At 41.5% G+C, this 21,190-nt stretch overlaps 1 protein-coding gene across 2 annotated transcripts in view; it reads left to right on the forward strand.

Moving 5' to 3' along the window:
- The window catches only part of pde4d (phosphodiesterase 4D, cAMP-specific), a 122,002-nt gene extending 103,037 nt beyond the window's left edge, over positions 1-18,965 (forward strand). For both annotated transcript variants that reach the window (XM_070904661.1, XM_070904662.1), the window contains exons 3-15: positions 1,369-1,405; positions 1,513-1,589; positions 2,040-2,089; positions 6,989-7,101; positions 14,262-14,355; positions 14,587-14,762; positions 14,969-15,067; positions 15,180-15,344; positions 15,520-15,619; positions 17,400-17,554; positions 17,702-17,824; positions 18,104-18,286; positions 18,378-18,965. In XM_070904661.1, coding sequence (XP_070760762.1) covers positions 1,369-1,405; positions 1,513-1,589; positions 2,040-2,089; positions 6,989-7,101; positions 14,262-14,355; positions 14,587-14,762; positions 14,969-15,067; positions 15,180-15,344; positions 15,520-15,619; positions 17,400-17,554; positions 17,702-17,824; positions 18,104-18,286; positions 18,378-18,890 — 1,885 coding nt within the window. In that variant the 3' untranslated portion in view covers positions 18,891-18,965. The remainder of the gene's footprint in view (positions 1-1,368; positions 1,406-1,512; positions 1,590-2,039; positions 2,090-6,988; positions 7,102-14,261; positions 14,356-14,586; positions 14,763-14,968; positions 15,068-15,179; positions 15,345-15,519; positions 15,620-17,399; positions 17,555-17,701; positions 17,825-18,103; positions 18,287-18,377) is intronic.
- The last annotated feature ends 2,225 nt before the right edge of the window (positions 18,966-21,190 follow it).

Below are 21,190 nucleotides of genomic sequence, written 5' to 3' on the forward strand. Positions count from 1 at the left end.
GTGACCTACGCCCACTATTGAGTTACCACATTGAAAACCATTACTACAAGTCATTCATTAATCCTTTATTCTTTCATATATTTTTTCCTGCTGATTTGCTTTGCATATACAAGAAAACTTGAGATAGCTAGCAGGAGGCAACTTGGCTCTCGTCACGAAATTCTTAAATACAGCTTCACAAGCTTCACACAAAGTTAAACTTGCGAAACATTAAATTGCTTGTTCCCGAAAGTACTTAACAGAAAGACATCTTCAAAAGAACATAGTCCAGAAATTTCTCAGAGAAAATTCTTTACAAGAAAACATCAAAACAGAGTTAGGACAAGGCTTTAAAAGTTAACAGCCATCACCTAACTAATTTTCTTTCCCCTGCTTTCATCAGATTCTTTCCGTCACTCTCTGAGAGTATACACCCCTTGTATCTTTAAGTATCTTTACTTTGAGTACCTTCTATTTGTGTTGCGATAGGGAGCACATGACAAGCCTACGTCTCTTTTGACTTTTCATGCCAGGCATGTCCGCTCACGTGCAAGTGGGTGTGTGCGTGACGTGGCTGTGGTCTTGTAGAACTGAGCTATAGGCTGAGAGTTTCGTGACACTAACACCTCCTGTCACCTGAGCAAATGTTGACAGTGTTAACAGTCATAACGTAGCTCGGAGGTCAGCAGAATTCCGACTCAAAACTAGAAATTCCCTTTGCTGGAATTGAATGAGTAACGCTCTCCACTCCTTTAACAATGCCCACAGAGGTGCCCTTGAGCAAGGCTCTTAAACTCCACCTACTCCAGGAGCCTTGTGTGTAAGGTCTTGAAAACCAGAGCAATCTGTGATGTTAAGTCAGAAACGTGCTCAGCTGACTTTTCCCTGGATAAATAAGTCACTAAAAATATGAAATAATGAGTATCTAAGGGATATATTCCAGGGCAGAGAAGGGAAAGAGAGGGAAAGGACATGGAGAAAGAGTGACTGTGTGAGGGTCTGTACGCAAGTGCAAAAACAGCTTGCAGGTTGTGCGTTGTCCTTGCTGTGAGAATATCTTGGTAGTTGCTGGAAATGGCATTCACTACCTTATGTGTACAGAGACATGTCCACCAATAGATCCCTTCAGTTCTCATACTGAAACCTTAAACTGTTCTGAAACTATTGCACATTGTGATGTAGGGCCTCAGCTGGTGGCTGATGTGATGAGTAAACATGTCACTGTGATGGAGTGCATCAGAGACGCTGAAACTAATCTAATGTGATGACCCCCACTCCTCCCTCCCCCACTTGACCTTTTCAGAACATGAGCACACTCCTCTGTTGTCGAATGTCAATATTCTGTAGATCTGCATCCAACATTAAAGCCGCTCTCTTTGTGTCTTTCAGTCATGGTGACGATATGATTGTAACGCCGTTTGCACAGGTGAGCACTTCCAATTATTTATTTTTTGCTATTGTCTTTGTGTTTTCCATTGTCATGAATTGATGAAAACGGTATAATTCAGTCCTAATGTATCGTGTTCCCTTCAGGTTCTTGCCAGCTTGAGAACTGTACGAAACAACTTTGGTGCATTAACTAATCTACAGCAAGAGAGAACATCTAATAAGTAAGTTGCCAAGCTTTACTGTTTTTTTCTAAACAGAAATGAAATCTGTCATAGTGGGAGGAGTGACTGTGCAGACAACAATGGTCAACATGCCAGCATATCACAATGTTTGATCACACTGTATGACTAAGATGTTCTACTAAGTAAGTGACAGTGATTAGAAGCCATTCACATGTTACCTGTACTGTGTACAGTGCTCACTCACAGTCTGGCTTTGCTCGCCCCCTGCTGTTCTTATTGAGTACTACAACAACAGTAGTAATAGTTCTCAAGGGTCCCCTCTGCTACAGTGCTCCTAACGTGTAGAAACGAGTGAAGGGAAATGGTGCTTCCTTACTGCTAAGAGTCATGTAGAGAGTTTTAAATAAAATATTTTGAGGTAAACTGTAAATTGTATTGTTTTGGCAAGGAAATGTCTCAGTGTGTGTGTGTTTGTTTCCCCCATGACAGGAGATCACCCATGTGTAACCCACCACCTATCACCAAGACCACCTTCACAGGTATGTAGACAGCAACATAATGGCTTGTGTCCTCTGTGTGTGTGTGTGTGTGTGTATGTGTGTGTGTGTGTGTGTGTGTGTGTATTTGTGATTAGACGTGTAGTATCTAGGAATAGATTTTGCCATAGAAACAGTAAACATTATTACTGTTATCATTAAGGGTAACATTTACTTTAAATTAATATTTAATAAATGGTTCACACTATATTGCAGTTGTAAGACAATATAAGTGTTTAATAAAGTTTTTATTTGTCAACAACAATGCTAAATAGTGGGACTTAAGGGAAGTATTGGTAGTAGTACTATAGCAATGTGCACTCTGAAAGGCTGAATAGATTAAAACCGACATAAAGGACGCTGGTGTTGTTATAGTGATGGTTTTGTCTGTTGTAAGATGTCAGCATGGTGGTGATGAGGGGCTGGCAAACACAGACATGCTGTGCAGGGAGCCAAAGAACGTGAACATAATATTCATCGCACTCAGAATACAAATATGGACAACATATTTTGCAGAGAATTGATTCACTGGAGCAAAATATTGGACAAGAGAAAAAAGAACAGTATAACTGGGAAACTAAGACCAAATATTTAAGCCAGTAGCTGTTGTTTGTGATTTTCTATAAAGTTTGGCTAGGTGTGGCCTTTCGTGGATATAATATGGCCAAGAAGCTGTCAAATCTTAAGTCAGTTTCTGAAAAGCTAATGACAGTTACAGAAGTTTGGCAAGACAGGTAGTTTCACTAACTTTGGTACTTTGCAAGTTGACATGTCACATCCATCCTATCATGTATATGGACCATTGCAGACACTTTGTGAACCCTGCCAATATATTCCACGAAGCAGTTTTGTAGTGGATGTTAACTTTGCGCTGGTGACCCTCCAGATCCTCACTTAATCTTTTTCTTGAATTATTGTTGCAGTTTTCTTCATATAAAGCTGTTTGTTTAATGGTTAACCGATTTCTTGAATCCATATTAACACTGTATTAGTGTTAGGATAGAGACAAGCCAAAGAATCTTGATGATACTCAAGTGTTTAGTTTTAGGTTAATCAATACAGGCACCCGTTCAGTGCCATGAGGCTGCCATATTTTAGCATTTAATCCATATCCATAGACTTCTAATACCCCAGCACTGGATTGTCAGGCCCTATATATAGTCATACCTGACTTATAGTATAGGATAGTCTGATGTGCTGTAACCAGACAGCGTCTACTACACAGCCTGTCTGCCCACTTGAAGAGTATTTGTTGTGAGGAGGACATGGCACAGTCTAAGACTTGTCCTGGGCACTTGTTGCTTTTTATTTTATCTGTATCAATGGCAGTAACCTAGTTGGCGTTTACAAGAGGGACCATATAGCCTCCACCATTAATAAATAATTTCATCGTGTTCTGTTTAGTAAAATTATCCCTAAGGCACACACACATTCATGCATATTGTGAAGGGGGTAAAACATTTTTCTATATTTATTACAAGTGGAACAAGAAACTAAATACTCAAATATTAAGGGAGCCAAATTAGCTTTCTTCCACATTTGAGGGAGATCTGTCTAGACGTACCTCCCAAGAATCACATTCCTTATACAAAACCTGCTTGTGTATGAGGAACTGGTGACATTGTGCTATATTTAGAACACAATCATACTGGTGCACAGCCATTATGGGCCCTGCCATAAACTGGTGACAGCTGTGAGTCATGAGCATGATTGTTTGAGAGTATTGACTACTTGTAATGCAAAGGCTTGCTGAGGCGGCGACTAAGTCATCTTGTGGATAAAGACAATAAAGGACGTATAATTAATAGTAAGTCAGTGATAGGATACTAGTCAATTAAAGATGCATTAGCTCTTTTTCTGCTTTCATATCGATCCTCATCCAACTGTCATCCTCTCTTGCATTTTTCTGTCATTGACTTACTGTTCAGATTAAGAAAACTATTTTAGGTTCTGTGACATTTTACCTATTGTATCATCTGAATAGATGCTGGTTAAAGCTAAAAAGAGAAACATTGATTCATAATCATTCAGCATGAGACTAGCAGAGCGAATACAGTAACAAATCATGCACCAATATTTCAATTATTTTATTTAAATGGCCCAGGCCTCTTCAAAACTATTAAAAAGGATTTAAAGAGATGAACAGTTCTTTCTCTCTCCATATGGAGCAGAGTGGAGGTACTAAAGGTGAATATTTTACCAACATTGGTTTAAGGACATCAACAGTTTATTTTAAAGCTCAGTGTGGAGCGACAAAAAACCTTTGTCTCAAACAACATGAGGTGACTAAACATCAAATAGGAAAATTTGAAAAATAAGCATTTGGCAAATTACAAAGGCAGTGTATTCTATTGGAATCCATAGATAGTATTTTATAGGTTTATTTTGTAGAAGTGATTGACACTTGACACTGTCTTAAAATGTCTGTCTTAAAAAAAACTAAAGCTGCTTAAGCTGCTCCAACATCCAAGCATTTGGGCTGATGCATGATAGAATTACAACATATATGATTTATCTAAACAATTGATATCACAATAGTATTGTTCTTAGTAGTTCAGCCTCTCCTCTTTCTTTGTCTCTTTGTCTATGCATTTTTTCTCCTTCTTCCCTATCGTCTTCCTCCTCCTCCTCCTCCTCCTCCTCACTCATCTTCTCCCTCTCACAGTCCGACTTCACTGTCGAGCTGTTCCGGTACATAGTTTGGCTGCAGCCCTGCGTCTGTGCAGCAGAGTGGCCTCTCCGAGCGCCGGTGTCTGATGTCGCACTAAGCATGAGAAGAATGTCATTGACGTCAGTGCAGTTGCTGTCAGAAAGAGTAGCACCCCAGCCACTGACACCACACAAGGGAGAGAGACAGAGAGAGAGAGGGGGAGACTGAGAGAAAGAAAGAGGAGAGAGACAGAAAGGAGACAAAAGAGGGAGGAAGAAGGATGTTCAGAGATCAGCAGAGGAAACGAAGAGTGTGGGAGAGGAAGGGGACTAATGGAAGGAGGGAGGGAGAGATTTGTCAAAGACAATGAAGCAGGAGAGGGGGGATATTGTTGAGAATGGGAGGTGGAGAAAGAGGTTGTGAGATGGTCTGTGGTCATGCTTATGCATGAAATAACCCTGCATGAAAACAAAAATAGTGCACATAGTATATGGTATGATATTATAATTCATCACTCCAAATTGTGATCGCCCTTTGAAATATTGTGGAGCTACACATGCAACCCAGTTTTGTAAACTTTGCATCATTTACTTTTAAAATACATTGTCTCAGAATGGAAGACAAGTGAAAAAGCAGCATTTTTATCATTTAAGCATAAATAAAGGACAGTATTGGATTAAGGATTTAATACAGTCCTAACTGAAATGTTCAGCTGATATGGCATCATGTGATTGAATTTGGTCCTTGCGTATTTTAATCTGCCACTTCTCTGTCTGTATAATTGATTTACAGCTAAAGTGACCGCCCCCCCTCCCAGATCACAGATCACATAGCATTAAAAGCCTGTGCTTTCCCAAATTAGTCAAGGCATCAATATTAATTGGCTTCTGACAAGGTGACATTTTCTGTTAACATAGGCTGACTTTGAGAGGGGCATGTCTTCAATTTCAAATGAAAAGAAACTGAAGGATACTTTTGATGCAGGGCTTGTGACGCTAATGCTCTACCATCTTTACCATATCGTCGGCCATCTATTTGTTTACCTCTCTGTTTTGGTGTATTTGTATGCTGAACACATATTAGCATGCATGCATACACACAGTATAGGGAGCTCCCAGCTCTGGCTCCACTCCTCTACGACTCCAGCCCATGTTTTGTCACTCTCCCTTCCCCATCCACAGTGCAGTCCTCTCAGGCTTTGGGTACAGCTTGGGGAGAGCAGCACGTTTGGCTACCAGGGACGCCGAAGCAACAGCAGCCCACCCCCTATACACACAGCATCTATAGGAAACACTATCCAGCACACACACAGCACCGGATTATACCCTTTGCTTCCCGGATACCATGGATGTTTTCATTGGCAGAGAGGCTAAGGAGACAAAATCATGATGTGTTATGGTTAGCATTTCGTCTGGTGTGAGTGTGTATGCATGTGTGTGTCTGTTTGTGTCCGTGTGTGTGAGATGTCTTTGTATTTGTTAACCATGTCAGGATTCTGTGGACGTTCTCGTGTTTGGTCTGTGCTGGACAGTATTGACATGGATCCTGACTGGTTCTGAGTCTCTCACTGGATCCTCTTTCCCACCATCCCTGTCTTCCCTCCATCGCTCCTATGGCAGACATGGGCCTGCTAAGCAGACTGCTGTTCATCCTGCTACATGACTGGAATTACATCTTTCTTATGAATGATAACGTGAACCTTATACACCTAGATCGCTCACTGTGATATGTGTGCTGTGTATGGGAGATAGTGAGTGAGTCTGTCTGTGTGAGATTTCTGTTTTTTGCTGTTGCTCCTTTTGCTCTGTGGGTTACCTCTGTACTCTCTATTGTGATTTTGTTATGGTTAACATTCAATTGGACACCCAGAACTGACTCGGGGTGGCTGTTTGCCATCCATCACCTGCAACTGTACTCCTTGGGATTGTATCTGACTTACTCTTAAAAGGAAGAATCCAGGATTTGAACTGTAAGACTGCACTGGAGGTTTCTTTTCTCCAAGGGAATCAGTGAGCTTTTGCTACAGCTGATCTGTGACTGCTCATCTGTGGGTTAGGATACAGGACAACAAGGCCCTACTCCCAGGCCCGCACAGCTGGCTCACCTGTCCAGTATGAAGAGTCACCCATGTGTCTTCTCGGGGTATCCCAGCTTAGCTGTATGTGGGGTGGGAGACCCCGGGCCTGGACCGTCCACTAGCCCTCTGAAGCGGGCCCTTACTGACCCCTTGCCCTCCTGTCTTGCCCCTGCAGAGGAGGCCTACCAGAAACTGGCCACTGAGACCCTGGAGGAGCTGGACTGGTGTCTGGACCAGCTGGAGACGCTGCAGACAAGACACTCGGTCAGCGAGATGGCCTCCAACAAGGTAAGAATGACAAAAAAGTTTATACCAACTTGTTGAGACAAAGCTGTAGTTTAATTCTGGTGGCATCTGTTGGAAGTATTGATATATCGTTTGTTTTTTTCTTTTTAGACTTCAAATAATGCCCACTTATATGAATGCACTTCCTGTGTTAATTTTTGAAACATGTTCAGAAGCTGCTACCCAGGATTCACTGTGGTGTGTTTTTTTGTGGCTGATGTGAAAGGATGTGCTATTAAACTTCAGTTTGAGTGTGACATATATAGTGTAGTGCATTGCTAGAGACGCATAGTAGCATATACTGATCTTTACCCAAGGTTGCACTATTATATTCTGTGTATCATATATATAGTGTTACAGGTTACAGAATTTATTTGTGGATGTCTGAACATCTGGAATTGGCTGCAAACAGCTCTGTATCTCCAGGTTAACTTCAGGCGAGGGAGGTCATCTTTAACAAATTGCTCATGAATACACCATTTTAGCAGACTTTTTAATCAATCCACAGCTACCATCATGCATGGATGAAGAAATATAAAATTACAAAGAAATCTTCTGCGTGTAGGTAAATTCTCCAGTGCTCTCGATATGCTGTATGGTCATTCAGCAGCAGTGAAATTATGTTTATTGCTCAAAGAGTTTTTTAATTGTAAAAAAATTACCAGGAGCAGATAGATCCATTACATTATAGGTTGTGACCTGCTCCTTTGCCATCAAGTCTCTCTCCCTGTTCATTTGGTAAGTGTTTATCAACCCATAGTAGTTACTATTTGAGCCTGAGGAGCTCACTACTTCTACAATCATTAGTTGGTTGTCATATGAGCTGTATTTATTATGTGCTGTGATGCACATTGGACTGTTTTATGTTGTATTATGTGTTAGTGATAGCATCGTCATGCAGGCAGGGAGTTTTGCTGTGAGCATGCTCAGCCACCTCCTGTGTGTGTGTGTGTGTGTGTGTGTGTGTGTGTGTGTGTGTGTGTGTGTGTGTGTGTGTGTGTGTGTGGAGGGAGGCTGCTGTGCCGTTCTGAATGCTGATCAGCTCTGGTGATGTCACACACTGTGATGTCACACGAGGGGGGATGGACCAAGAGGAGAAGCAGGGAGGACGAACAGACAAAGGAATTACACAAACGCTCACTGCTGATGTTACCACGATCACATGCATGACCCGGACATCTACCTCATTTAAAAGTGAAACGTTTGTCTTTTTTTTAAAAACCTGTAACATGCACTGCCTCACAATTGCTCACCAGCACAGCTATCTCTGGTTGTCATGGCAACAGCCACAGGCCCAACCAGCCTTCTATCTCACTCCAGCAACATGCACACGCACATCATAGGTAATACAGTCACTACATCTCCCACACATAGCCATTACTTTATGTCTGTATCCTGCAGACTTTCATTTATCAGAACTCAACAGAAGCCTTAATTCATCAATGAAGGAAAGTCTGTGATTAAAACGAAACCATATAATGGAAATCCTTTGACGTAAATTGGATTAGATGACAGCAAAATCTGCTCCTCATTTCCTCTGAATGTGACGTCCAGTGACATTCGTGTGAAAATCACCACCGGTACTAGTGCTATAGTCGTGTCCTTTAGCATCAAATTGTATAGCTGCTGTTGTTTAGCGTTTGCTTTGTGGAAGCAGTACAGTTCCTTCTGCTTCCGTCATCCAGTAATGACCCCAATCTGATTTTGACATAACCTGGGAATACAATGCATGTCGCCTCAGAATATCAGCATTCTCAAAGCTACTCCATTAAGCCCAAGGGCTGCTATAACAGTAGGTCAAACAAGGTGACATACCTGTTTGCCCTGAAGGATCTTACACCAGGGAGATGACATGTTCACATATATTATTGTTGTTGCAGCATTCACACAGAAGCTGAAATAAATACTGTACAAACAATGCTTGTTTTCAATTCACTGTACTACATTGCTATGTAAAACACTATTAGGGTGTAATAGTTGTCCAAAGTTAATAAAGATTAATTCTATCTAACATAATCTTTGAGATGAACACATCGCTCTTAAACTGAGCATTGCACAGGTGGTTTATCTGGTGGTTCCAGTTTAGGATGCTCCTGTGGTTACATTTCCACCCTTTGTGTGGGTGTAGGTGTTTCTGCTGTTTCTACTGGTCTTCCTCTGGCTCTGCCTCAGTAACAGTGTGTGCTGGTGAAGTTTGATCAGCATGCCTCTTCGTGGTCTGATCATTTCCCGAGGTAGCATTGCAGGACAAGGAAGATACTCTTGATGACTGCTTGGACCCACTTTGGGCTTGAAACAGTAGTTTCTAGTGAAGATAAGATCTTCTGGAGCAAAACTTCTCAGTGTTTTGGTTGTGTCATGATCCAGATTGTTAGTAGCCTCTGTTGAACCTTGGCTCTGGCATCAGACAGTAGCAGGTTATATGTAGATGTAGATTTTTGACAACATCATTTCGTCAGAACTGATTCTTGTTGCAATGAGAGAGATTCGATTGCTGAACAGGAGTCACTTTTCATTTTACCTTACCCCTCCTTAAAGGGTTGCACTGCTCCTGCTGCAAGTGTATTTGAAGGGGGGTCAAAAGATGCAGGCCCCACACAGCGAATATCATTCATTTTCATAAATGACTCTACTACTGTTAGATCTACTTCAGCCAGAAGAAGGTGACGGCCAGAATGATGAATTGGGTCATCATTCTATTAGTAACTCGTTAGTCTTACACATGCAGGTGGAAGTCCTTCTTCAGTAACTGAAGGTGTTGCTGGTAAGTTTTGTCTTTTGGATTTTCCAAACTGAGAAGGTTTCTTTTTAGGCTGTATGTCACTACCCTTACTACTTCTCCACATTTTGTTTAGATCCTCAATGGACAGCAGACTTGCTTCCCACAGTCACTGAAAACAGTGGCGGCAATTAGAGTGTTCCTGCTCTGTCTGTATTCTGTAGAGAGGGGGCGTCTGCCACCAGAATAAACGTGGAATGTGAGAAAAGAAACAAATGCAACAGAGATCTGGAGGTGTCATGGGCTATATACAGCAGGGAATGGGTATTTTTGGTCACTTCTCCGAAGAACAAATTACACACATGTCACAGCTAAGCTTGGTGTGACACTTTCCAATTTTTACCCAATAGTTTGTATTCACACCTCTTGGCTAAGCTATCAATATGTGTGTGTACTATATTTGTCTGAAGGAGAGTGGGAGTTTGTGTGGATAGGTGGGGTGTCTGTGGGCGTTATATTTGTGTACATGCTTCTGCAGGGAGTAAACTGTTTTTGTATGTGTGCGATAGTGTGTGTGGTGGGCCTGTGCGAACCTGCTTGGCTCGGAGTCAATCAAAGCTGCATGATCTCAGTTAGCCAGTTGTCTCATCTGCTCCAGCGTAGCTGTAAATTACTCCCAGTGCCAGGCTGGCTTTAGAGGTGGGGTGTAAAGCAAGCTGAGACGGGTTTGGTCCCTTTTCAATCCATGTAGCCGCTGGACCATCACAGACACATACACACACACATACACACATCAAGAGAAAGAAAGAAGAGATGCTCCTCCTCTTCTCAGAAATCATAGACTGTAGAAGTTACCTGTGATCAACAAGATTAAACTACTAATATATTTTTTATGGCATTAATTTAAAGTTTTTTTCTAAATCATAAACCTATTTTTCAGTCAACCTTTATGCCTGTACTTAATTCTGTATAATGTATTCTCATGCTGCCCCATCATCAGTAAAGTAGTTATAATCTACAGTTTTTTTAATAATTGTATCAAAGAACAATGCGGAAACAATATGAAAGGGGTCGTTCGTAATGATGAACCAACAGAAAATGATCACGCAAATCTGCAGCCCCCCATCGACTTATCGCAAGTTTCAGTTAATTGTTTAGCTGTCTGGCCTGTAATGTTACTGCTTTGGTTCAATATCCATCCTTACATGTAACTACAAGTAACAATCTCATAGTTACTTAACCTTAGACATCCCATATCACTAATCGTGGCAGGACAGGGTTCAGATGCTGCCTAGCTTTTTTGGTCGTCTGACTTCATATTTTGTAGTCACGGTATCTTGTCTGTTTAGATGGTTGTATTTAAGGTCTGGTAAAGAGATCTCTGTGAGACTACAAAGGAAACAGCATTAAAACAGCAGATAATTAAGTGCTATTGAATTAGTGGCAATAGAAATGGCTGCCAGAGACATGAAATATGTTCATGACGTATTATCTGTATTTACACACTTTCACTTTCTCGCATTTTGTTTTCAATTTATACTATAAAGGGGACCATTCGCACCGTTACTAACGGGGAAACTCAATTAAAACTCTTCCTTCAATAAGGTTTGATCCTTTTTTCCAACTAAAGCGATAACCTCTTGAGCTCAGTGACACACACAGCAGCCTGTGTGGACACACTGCTTTCAGTTTTTGTCCAAATGAGCCCACCAGATTGTGAACTGTGACGTTCATTCTTTTTGCAAGATTAATTGGTTTTTCATGTATTTACATGATCTCATCAATGATGTTACTGTGACTCACCTCCCATGAATACTGGCATGAAAGCTGACCTCAATGTTGTATGATGTTGGATGAGGTAACCTGTGTGTGTACATCATACTGTACAAAAAGTTCAGTCAACACACAAACACATACACACACGTACTGTTGCATTTAATGTAAATATGTCTTGCACACAATAAACATGTACTGTATGTACACTCACATGCACACGCACTGTCAAAATCACATCCCGCTGCACTGCAGGAATGGAAGGAAAGGGAAGGGGTAGATTTTCCACTGACTTCAGTCCCAGCCAATCACACAGCAGGTGACCTCAACTCTCTTCCAATCCAAGCCAATCAGAGGCGATGATGAGCTCACACTTCTTCCATATCTGGGCCCTGATTTGCTGCTGTTGTGTGACACAGTGAGAGGAGCAGCCTGTGCTCTTCACATGGGAGCTTGTGTCATACACACAGAAGCAGGCGGGCAGTCAGGCAGCCAGCCCTGTTTGGGAGCTGTTGACAGAAACATTTTTGCTGTCCTGGTGCTTTGGCATCTACCAAGCATCCGCACCATCATCAATTATTCACAACCTCAGCAGTGTGTCCCTGCATCTGAGTGTGTGTGTGTGTGTGTGTGTGTGCGCATGTCGGTGTGTATCTCAGTGTGTGTGGTCACGATATGCTCTCATGGGATCTTTGGGGAGCTTCGTTCCCACCGCTCTTCTCTGAGTTGTCTTTTCCTTTCTGGAACATGCGCTCGTTTCTGTGGACATTCGCAGGACAGGAACATGATGCTTCAGTTATGGACTCTGTGCAGCTGATTTACTTTGAACCCCTTCAGGTTGAGGTCTTTTGTTGGCCAGAACTGCGGACTGTTTTTGTTTCACCCGCTGTCTAGTGCTTTCATCATCCGAACTGTATTTTGGGCTATAAACCTGTATCTTTCTGTTTCTGGATCTATTTTTATTGATTTGTCAAAATGCCTGAAGCAAATTACCTGCTCTCTGTGTCCTGGGGATATATAAAGGTAAGATATGGTCTCGAATTAGTGTATAATTAATAATTCAGGTGTTTTTTAAGTAATTGTTTAAATTAATTTCCAGAGAGTGGAAGTGTTTTTTGTAACTGAGGTTTATCCTGGACACAGATTTGGATGCAGCGTTATATGACCACAAATAGAAAGCGTACACTGCATAAGGCTTCTCGCCAACATGTCGCCCATGGAACAATGCTTCATACGTGTGACATGTCTGGATCCATCATCCATTTTGATCCATCTGTGATGGGGAGAGTCGATGGTGCTTGTACTTAGAAAGGTGTAGACATGGCTGGATGTGCAGCAGAGAAGAACATACGTTACATTTGTATGTGAGTTTGGATTTAAAAGCACAGACATTTTTGCTACACCTGTAAATTGTAAAATACTTGTCAGTCATTTCAGGTTTTTTAATGCCACAAAGGCTCTCTTAGATGGAATAAAACAGTAACTCTCTGAGCTCTGTGAAGAGTTTTTTTTTAGGTCAACCATTCTCTGGGTGGTTATATGGGTTGCTCCATATCTTTTGATGTAATGAGGGATGTTTATTTAGGTTAGCTGTGAATCTGAATTAAAAAAGTTAATATCTTTAAATTCTAGACCTTATCTCACTGTCATTTCATGTATTTGTTTTAATAATTATGTGTAAAGTAAATACAGCTCTACCGGACATATTTTTTTGTCGCTTTTCTACTCTGTTGGCTCTTATTACCTGAAAAAATCACACAACAGATGGTTCTTTGCCTCTTGTGTCTCCATTTTAAATGAATGCCCGTGGGTGTTATTCAATAGGATGTCAATACACAATTGCGCAGTAAGCACTCTGCAGTGTTGTAATGGTGTATTTTAAGAGATCAATATTGATGTATATAATTAATCAATATACATACATTATGCATTTGGACCGTAGCCAGAATGGTTCAGACAATTGAGCTGCTTTTGTTCAAGAGGTTTTTGTTTTGCAATCCGTTTTGTAAATCTCTTGTTTTGCAACCACTTTGGAAAATCCCAAATTTCAAGCATTCTCCTCCACGTCAATCAGTTTTGGTCTTCAAATCAATTAGCTGGAGCTAAATTTGGGTCTGCCACTCCAATAAGTCACAGGAGAGAGAGGAAAGAGAGGGGAGAAGGGGAGGCGGAGAGGAGCAGGCAGTGTGGCAGAGAGAAACTGAAAGAAAGAAACTGGGAAAATGGGTTGATGATTACGTACATCCCTGGGAGTTGCCCTCTGACCCGGTGTGTGTGCGTGCGTGTGTGTGTGTGTGTGTGTGTGTGTGTGTGTGTGTGTGTGTGTGTGTGTGTGTGTGTGTGTGTGTGTTCACCAGAAATGGTGACATTCCTGGGTACAGCTCCTGTGATGTGACTGGACCTTTCAAGAATCTGTTAGTTAAAGGCTGTAGCCAGCAGGACAGTCCAAGGCGATAAAATCATTTGATTTCTTTACTGACATTGTGAAAATATATTTTTGATAAAAATAGAAGGTTTTGTAGTAGTGGCCTCATACTGCAGGTGCATTTATAGTCAAATGAGCATAGTTTGTTCAGCTCTACTTGGGTAAGAGTTATTTAAATATGTGTATGGTACCATACAGAGTACCAGCTGTAAAAACCCCTCTTCTGTGTGCATGTGTCTCTTTCAGTTCAAGAGGATGTTGAACAGGGAGCTGACTCACCTATCAGAGATGAGCCGCTCTGGGAACCAGGTGTCTGAGTTCATCTCCAGCACCTTCCTGGGTGAGTGACGACACATGAAGATAGACTCAGTGGTTTGGAATTAAAGAAAAATCTCCATCGCGCCTGAAAACTAAATAAATAATATCGTGCCAAGCTTTAGAGTGAGTCTGTTGTGCCCTCTTCTGTATATGGCCAAACATAGATAATTTTTCTGAAACCCTAAATTGCTAGAACTATAACCCAAAATGACTTCATCGTCATATTCACTTGTGTTTGTCTGCGTCTCTTCAGACAAGCAACATGAAGTGGAGATGCCATCCCCTCAGACGCAGAAGGAGAAGGAGAAGAAGAACAAGCCCATGTCACAGATCAGCGGGGTGAAAAAGCTGCAACACTCCTCCAGCCTCACGAACTCTAATATCCCTCGCTTCGGAGTCAAGACCGAGACAGAGGATGAACTCGCTAAGGTGTGCTTGTGTGTCCTGACAAACAGTGTACACACAGACTGTGCAGCAACTAAAATAAATTACACACTCACATAAATACAGTTCACACTATCTTAACTTGTACGTTGGGTCAGAGGCTCAGGTGATAATGAAGGAAAAGAAGGACGGAGAAGAAAAGAAAAAAAAGGATGTTTTGTTTCTAAATGTGTCTCTAATTCCATTTTTAGGAGCTGGAGCATGTGAATAAATGGGGCCTTAACGTTTTTAAAATCTCAGAGTTCTCTGGGAATCGGCCACTGACAGTCATGATGTACACGATATTCCAGGTAACGACTGTCACTTCTTCTTTTTGTGTTTCACTACAAAATAAATGCTTGTTGAATCCTGAAATTTTTTTGACCATGAACTGTCTCTTGTGTTTTCTCTGTTTTCTTTTAGGAGAGAGACTTGCTAAAAACGTTTAAAATTCCACTCGACACCTTTATAACATACCTGATGACCTTAGAAGACCATTATCATGGCGATGTGGCCTACCATAACAACATTCATGCTGCTGACGTCACCCAGTCAACTCACGTGCTGCTATCCACCCCCGCCCTTGAGGTGTGTGTGCACGCACATACACATAAAGCCAGTGAACACAGTTAGCCCACGCTTCCACAATCAGCTTCAAAGTTCAAAGTCCAATCAATGGCTCTTACTTGCAAGGATATTTTTGTCCAACGATTTGATCGTCAGTGCCCTCCCTCCTCCCCTCTGCTTGGTTCTTTTCTTCCAGGCTGTGTTCACAGACCTCGAGATCCTAGCTGCCATCTTTGCCAGTGCAATTCACGACGTGGACCATCCTGGAGTCTCCAACCAGTTCCTCATCAACACCAGTGAGTCTAAATATGGCTCTGTCTTAGCAGTTACGTCTGTGGCTCAGCAGTGCATATTCACAAACGCAAGCACACACTCGCAGTCTGATACCCAGGTGGGAACATGCACACTGTGGCCTCTACACACTAGCATATTGCAGACAATTAACCTTTCTCACATGAATTAAATGAAAAAATGAAAATTTACTAAATGTCTTAGTATGGAGTCAGGCCACCACAAACCTCCAGAACAGTTTCAGTGCTCCTTGTGGAACTCTATTCCCTCATTTATATCTCTTTTGTAAGAGAGACCTGAGTACAACAGATAGAAAGAAAAACAAACATAGGACAGAAAATCACAGACATCACTAGACAGATTTGAAGCATGTGCACGTCTTAACCGGCATGTGTCTTTTCAGTCACGTGTGATGGCTAGGACATGTGATTCCAAGGCAGAGGTGTCCAAAGACGAGATCAATATTGTCCTCAGTAGTACACTTCCTTGTAACACAACATCATTCAGGCTAACAGGTTCTCAGGGGGGAAAAAACAGCATCCTCCAAAAGACGTAGATGTAGTAGGCCACACTGCATGGGGAAACTTTTGTTTGACATCTGATGTCATATAAATGCTGTTGTTGCGGTTTTAAAAAATCACATTTTATCATTCACCTCTAGTGATATCTAACAATGCAGATAGTTTTGTTTATGAAGTATCCATGATTGCGATTTCTGCCTCTATCCAACTACAATTAGTTAGTGAAACATTTTTTTAATGTTTAATGTCTATTTTTACCTTTGACAGTGAGGTCTGTGGATTTTCCAGAGTAATGGGGACAGTGATTCCAAGAACAGATGTTGCTGTTGATTTTGTAGCTTAAATTAAATTTAGATTTTGTTTTTATTGCTGTGAGTGCCACAAACAAGATTTCATTCATCTTCATTTTAAAATGGAGGCAGAAATCAAAAGGACAGATTTCTCAAAATCTGGAAAAATAGAAGCAAAACACATCTTCATGACTAGATACCACCAAGGGTAGTTGTGGAAGTGAGTGAACGGAGTCTTTAACCAGACTAACAGGGTTCATGGTGTTGTGTTGGTAACTGAAGTGTCCTCAAGCAACAAGCTGAGCCCCTGCTATCTCTCTGCTTTAACTGACTCACCCGCTCGTGGCTGGAGGTGCCACAAATATTGCCTTGATTTTGCAATTTAGAGGAAAACACAAACAAATAAAGTTCATATCCAGTGGGTATCACTTTAAACAGCCATCCCGGAGACCGTTACAAATGTGAGTGTTGCGTAAGAGTATTAGTAATACCTTATCAGAACAGAAAAGACACTGCGCAGTCTTACACACTGAACACACAAAATGTGTTGTGCTTCCCGTAAGCCCAAATGGGGAATCCCTGCAGTAAAGGCAGTGTGAGTCATCCTAGTTAGGAGCCACCAGAATGATCTTCTGTCAGCCACAGAGCAACAGAGCAGGATCCCCTTTCTCCCTTCTGCTGCTCTGTTCTACTGTGGCCAAGACTAATGCATCTTAATGGAAAATCTAAGTACAGATAGAGGACCTTCAAATGACCCAGTGTGGGGAAACCTCTCAACGGAAAACATGCTGATACTTTCGTCTGCTGCTCAGGTCGCCTTACAAAATAACCATGGAAAATAATTGCAGATTTCTTGATGCATAAATTCTGTGACGTCATGTTTTAATACATTTTCAACTTTGGTTTTCTCTCATACTTTCGAACCCCATGTACTGTTTCAAAAACTAAGGTGGTCAATTGTGTCCTCCATGCAGATTCAGAGCTAGCGTTGATGTACAATGACTCGTCGGTGTTGGAGAACCACCATCTAGCAGTTGGTTTCAAGCTTCTACAAGAAGAGAACTGTGATATCTTCCAAAACTTGACCAAAAAACAAAGACAATCACTGCGAAAGATGGTCATTGACATAGTAAGTGAAAAGATTTACATCTCCTCTATAAAGTTGATACCAACCGAACTAGCTTGTTCAGTGGGGAAGGTAACATGTACACTACATTATACATTCATTCACTGTTTTCTGTATTGAATACTAACAGTTTGTTCTGGGTGTTCCCAGGTGCTAGCAACAGACATGTCCAAACACATGAATCTACTGGCTGATCTGAAAACTATGGTGGAAACCAAGAAGGTGACCAGCTCTGGTGTCTTGCTGCTGGACAACTACTCTGACAGAATACAGGTCAGTAACCACAAGAGCCATATCACTGTGTTTTGGTGATTCTTTTGCATGTTAAAAGAACACCATGGTCCTCTTGAAGATTCTGCAAGACTTAGGCTTCTTAAAGCTTCTCACATGTGTAGAAAAATACAGCATTAGTGCCTGGTCACTCCAGAAAGTGGCACAGTGAAATTTCCCTCCAAAATCTGTGTTGCTGCGACTAATTCTCCATCATCATAAAGGTCAAGTTTGCAATTGGATGGGCACCGTGTTTTAGACCTTGTTCTTTGGTGTATTCAGGTTCTCCAAAACATGGTGCACTGTGCAGACCTGAGCAACCCCACTAAGCCTCTCCAGCTGTACCGGCAGTGGACGGACCGCATCATGGAGGAGTTCTTCAGCCAGGGTGACCGAGAGAGAGAGAGGGGCATGGAGATCAGCCCCATGTGTGACAAACACAACGCCTCGGTAGAAAAGAGCCAGGTAACACACAAACAAATGTACTGTACCTGCACGCGCATATTGTGCATGGACACACACTGAATGACCTCTCCCCCCCCCATGCGTCCTGCAGGTTGGTTTCATAGACTATATCGTTCACCCTTTGTGGGAGACGTGGGCTGACCTGGTTCACCCAGATGCACAGGACATCCTGGACACGTTGGAAGACAACAGGGAGTGGTACCAAAGCACCATCCCCCAAAGCCCCTCTCCTGCCTTGGACGAGTCTGAAGACGGCACTCGACCCCCAGGAGGGGACAAGTTCCAATTTGAGCTCACCCTGGAGGAGGACGGGGAGTCGGACACTGAGAAAGACAGTGGCAGCCAGCCGGAGGAGGAAGAAGATGAGGAGGAGGAGGAAGAGGAAGAAAACAGCTGTACTGACTCTAAAACACTCTGTACGCAGGACTCCGAATCAACAGAGATTCCTTTGGACGAACAGGTGGGGGAGGATGAAGAGGAGGAGGTAGCGGAAGAGGGAGAGGGGGAGACACCCTGCTCGCAACCTTGTGTCGTGGAGGAAGAGGTAGCAGAGGAGGAGGAGGAGGAGGAAGAGGAGGAGAAAGAGAAAACCCCACACACATAGCAGTTTGTGGACAGCACCTGATTAACTGATCTTCTTAGTAATGACAGATGATTATTTATAGAATATTTTTTGGGTTTTGTGGAGTCTGTCTGTGTTTTTTATACATCTATGTTTATGGTTCCAAAGCGTGCGCTGCTCTCCACCTTGGCCAGTCCTCCTGTCAGCTTTGTTCAGACACGCCCACCGGTACTTTCTTCAAGTTTTTTTGCACTCAGGAAAACTCCTTTCCATTCCCGTTTTGTACTGAAGTGGTGTGTCTTTATTTCACTTTTACACCTCCCCTTTGCAAGTTTAAGTTCAGACATGGACGAGCGGCTCACAGTCTGCTCAGTGCTGTTCACACAACACATTATATCACATTTTCCTTCCCTCCGCTTCGTCTCAGCCTTGCCTAAACGTTTAGCAGTGTTTCTGTGTTTTATCAAGTGCCCATACAGAGACGGTTATCGGTGAGTTCAAGGAGAATCTCCCTCTCGGTTAGGCCATTTCCTCCCCACTGCGAATTAGGAGGCATTTCAAGCTGCCGTTCCGCTGAAAAACCTGATGGGATGCCGCAGAGATGAAAGCTGCAGCACGCTGGGCTTTTCGAGACACATTTCTGATGTGGAAGTCTTCCTTGAAAACCTGACTGATACAAAGCTCAAATCTAAACAGCCATGACGCTGTCCTAGACCTCTTTAATTTTTGTATTGTACTGTATGTAAGACTCAGATATTTTCTAGAATTTACTTTTGCAAATCCTAGGCTTTCTTTTGTTAGCAAAGAAGATTAGAGAACTTTTGGAAACCAATGGAGTGAAATGTGTCACAGATACTCAGTGTTTTGAAGGGGTATCTTCATGGCTGGATCACGTTAGGTATGTTCTGAAGTGTTTGCACTTGCTCCAATAGCATTTATACTACTATTCCCATGCCACTATACTCATATTTGGTTAGTCCTGTGAGTCGAAATTTGGAATTTATTCATAATATTTTTTTTATGAGTTTTCACTGAGAGGGAAGCAGGAACCTGAAGTCTTGTGCTTTACTCTCACTGAAATTGTTTGTGATGTGGATGAAGCCTTTGAATTTTATTATCGTTGCCTGCAGTTCTTTTGAACACATCCTGAGACAATGCAATGCTTTGTAGTTGATACAAAAAGCACCTTTTTTTAGAAGCTTGATTAGTGCTCCGAGTATACAGAAATAATTAATGGTGTTAAAAACTACTGGGGTGATTTTATACCAATGTTATGAAAGCTTTTATTGTCCTTTCTTTCATTTTTCTTGCCCGTATCGTTTGATGTACACATCATCAACAGCTGCACACCTGCTTCTTTTCAGCCACTTCATTTTCTGTTAAGCTATATGAATTTATTTTTCATAAAAAAATAATGTTTCATTTTGCCGTCGCAACATCAAACCCAGTTGCTGTCTTTGTTTTTTCGACAAGACAATCAGTTCAGTTCATCTTGCGTAGTCATCAGATAAGACTATCCTCTACGTAGATACTCTAATGCACTGATATATTCATATATCACCACTTTAATATTTTTAATATCTTTAAACTCGCCAAAACACTCACTCATGAATACTTAGGCTTGAACAGTTCTGTCTTACACCTCGGCCAAGAGTCTCTTCCTCATTTTTTCACTTTACACCTGATGCTATTATTTATTGGTATATTTTTCTATTTTGTTGAGTCATTTTTTTGCAATATAAAGGTGGTACAGTAAATATTTCACTGTAGCATAGACCACAGTACAGGCTTGCCAGTTACAATACCCAAATATACTTTTTTTCCCTCTCTGTGTACATAAAATATAGAAAATCAACAAATGTAAAAAAGGAAAAATTAAAGAAAAAAAACACACTTGAAATACTGCACACTGCTTTTTTTAAAGAGTGCTTGTTTTAATTATGTGTCATTTCAAAACTTTTTATTTAATCTTTCATTTTGTGCCAAGATTTTTTTTCTCTCTCTTTTTATTTCATCCTCACCCAATGCCCTTACCTGTAATAAGATTTTCTGGTTTTATCGCTGTTTACAAACATATTTATTGTGCTGTATATAATATATAATTATTAATGTTATTACTATCATAATGCCGTTTGTCGTAAAATGGTTGATTCTTATCATCCCTTTTGGTGATGGTGTGGCTGTATTACGTACCTCTTGTTGAGAGAATGTTTATTACACATGAGCTTCAGTGTAAAAATGATCCATCGACATGTTGCTTATCTGAGAACTAGCTCAGTGAAGAGAGGGGGAAAGCCAAATTGTTTTTTAAAAAGAAACTTTTCCTTGGCCCATGGGCTGTG

The sequence above is a fragment of the Enoplosus armatus genome, chromosome 4 (assembly GCF_043641665.1).
Source record: "Enoplosus armatus isolate fEnoArm2 chromosome 4, fEnoArm2.hap1, whole genome shotgun sequence".
NCBI classification, from domain to species: Eukaryota; Metazoa; Chordata; class Actinopteri; order Centrarchiformes; family Enoplosidae; genus Enoplosus; species Enoplosus armatus.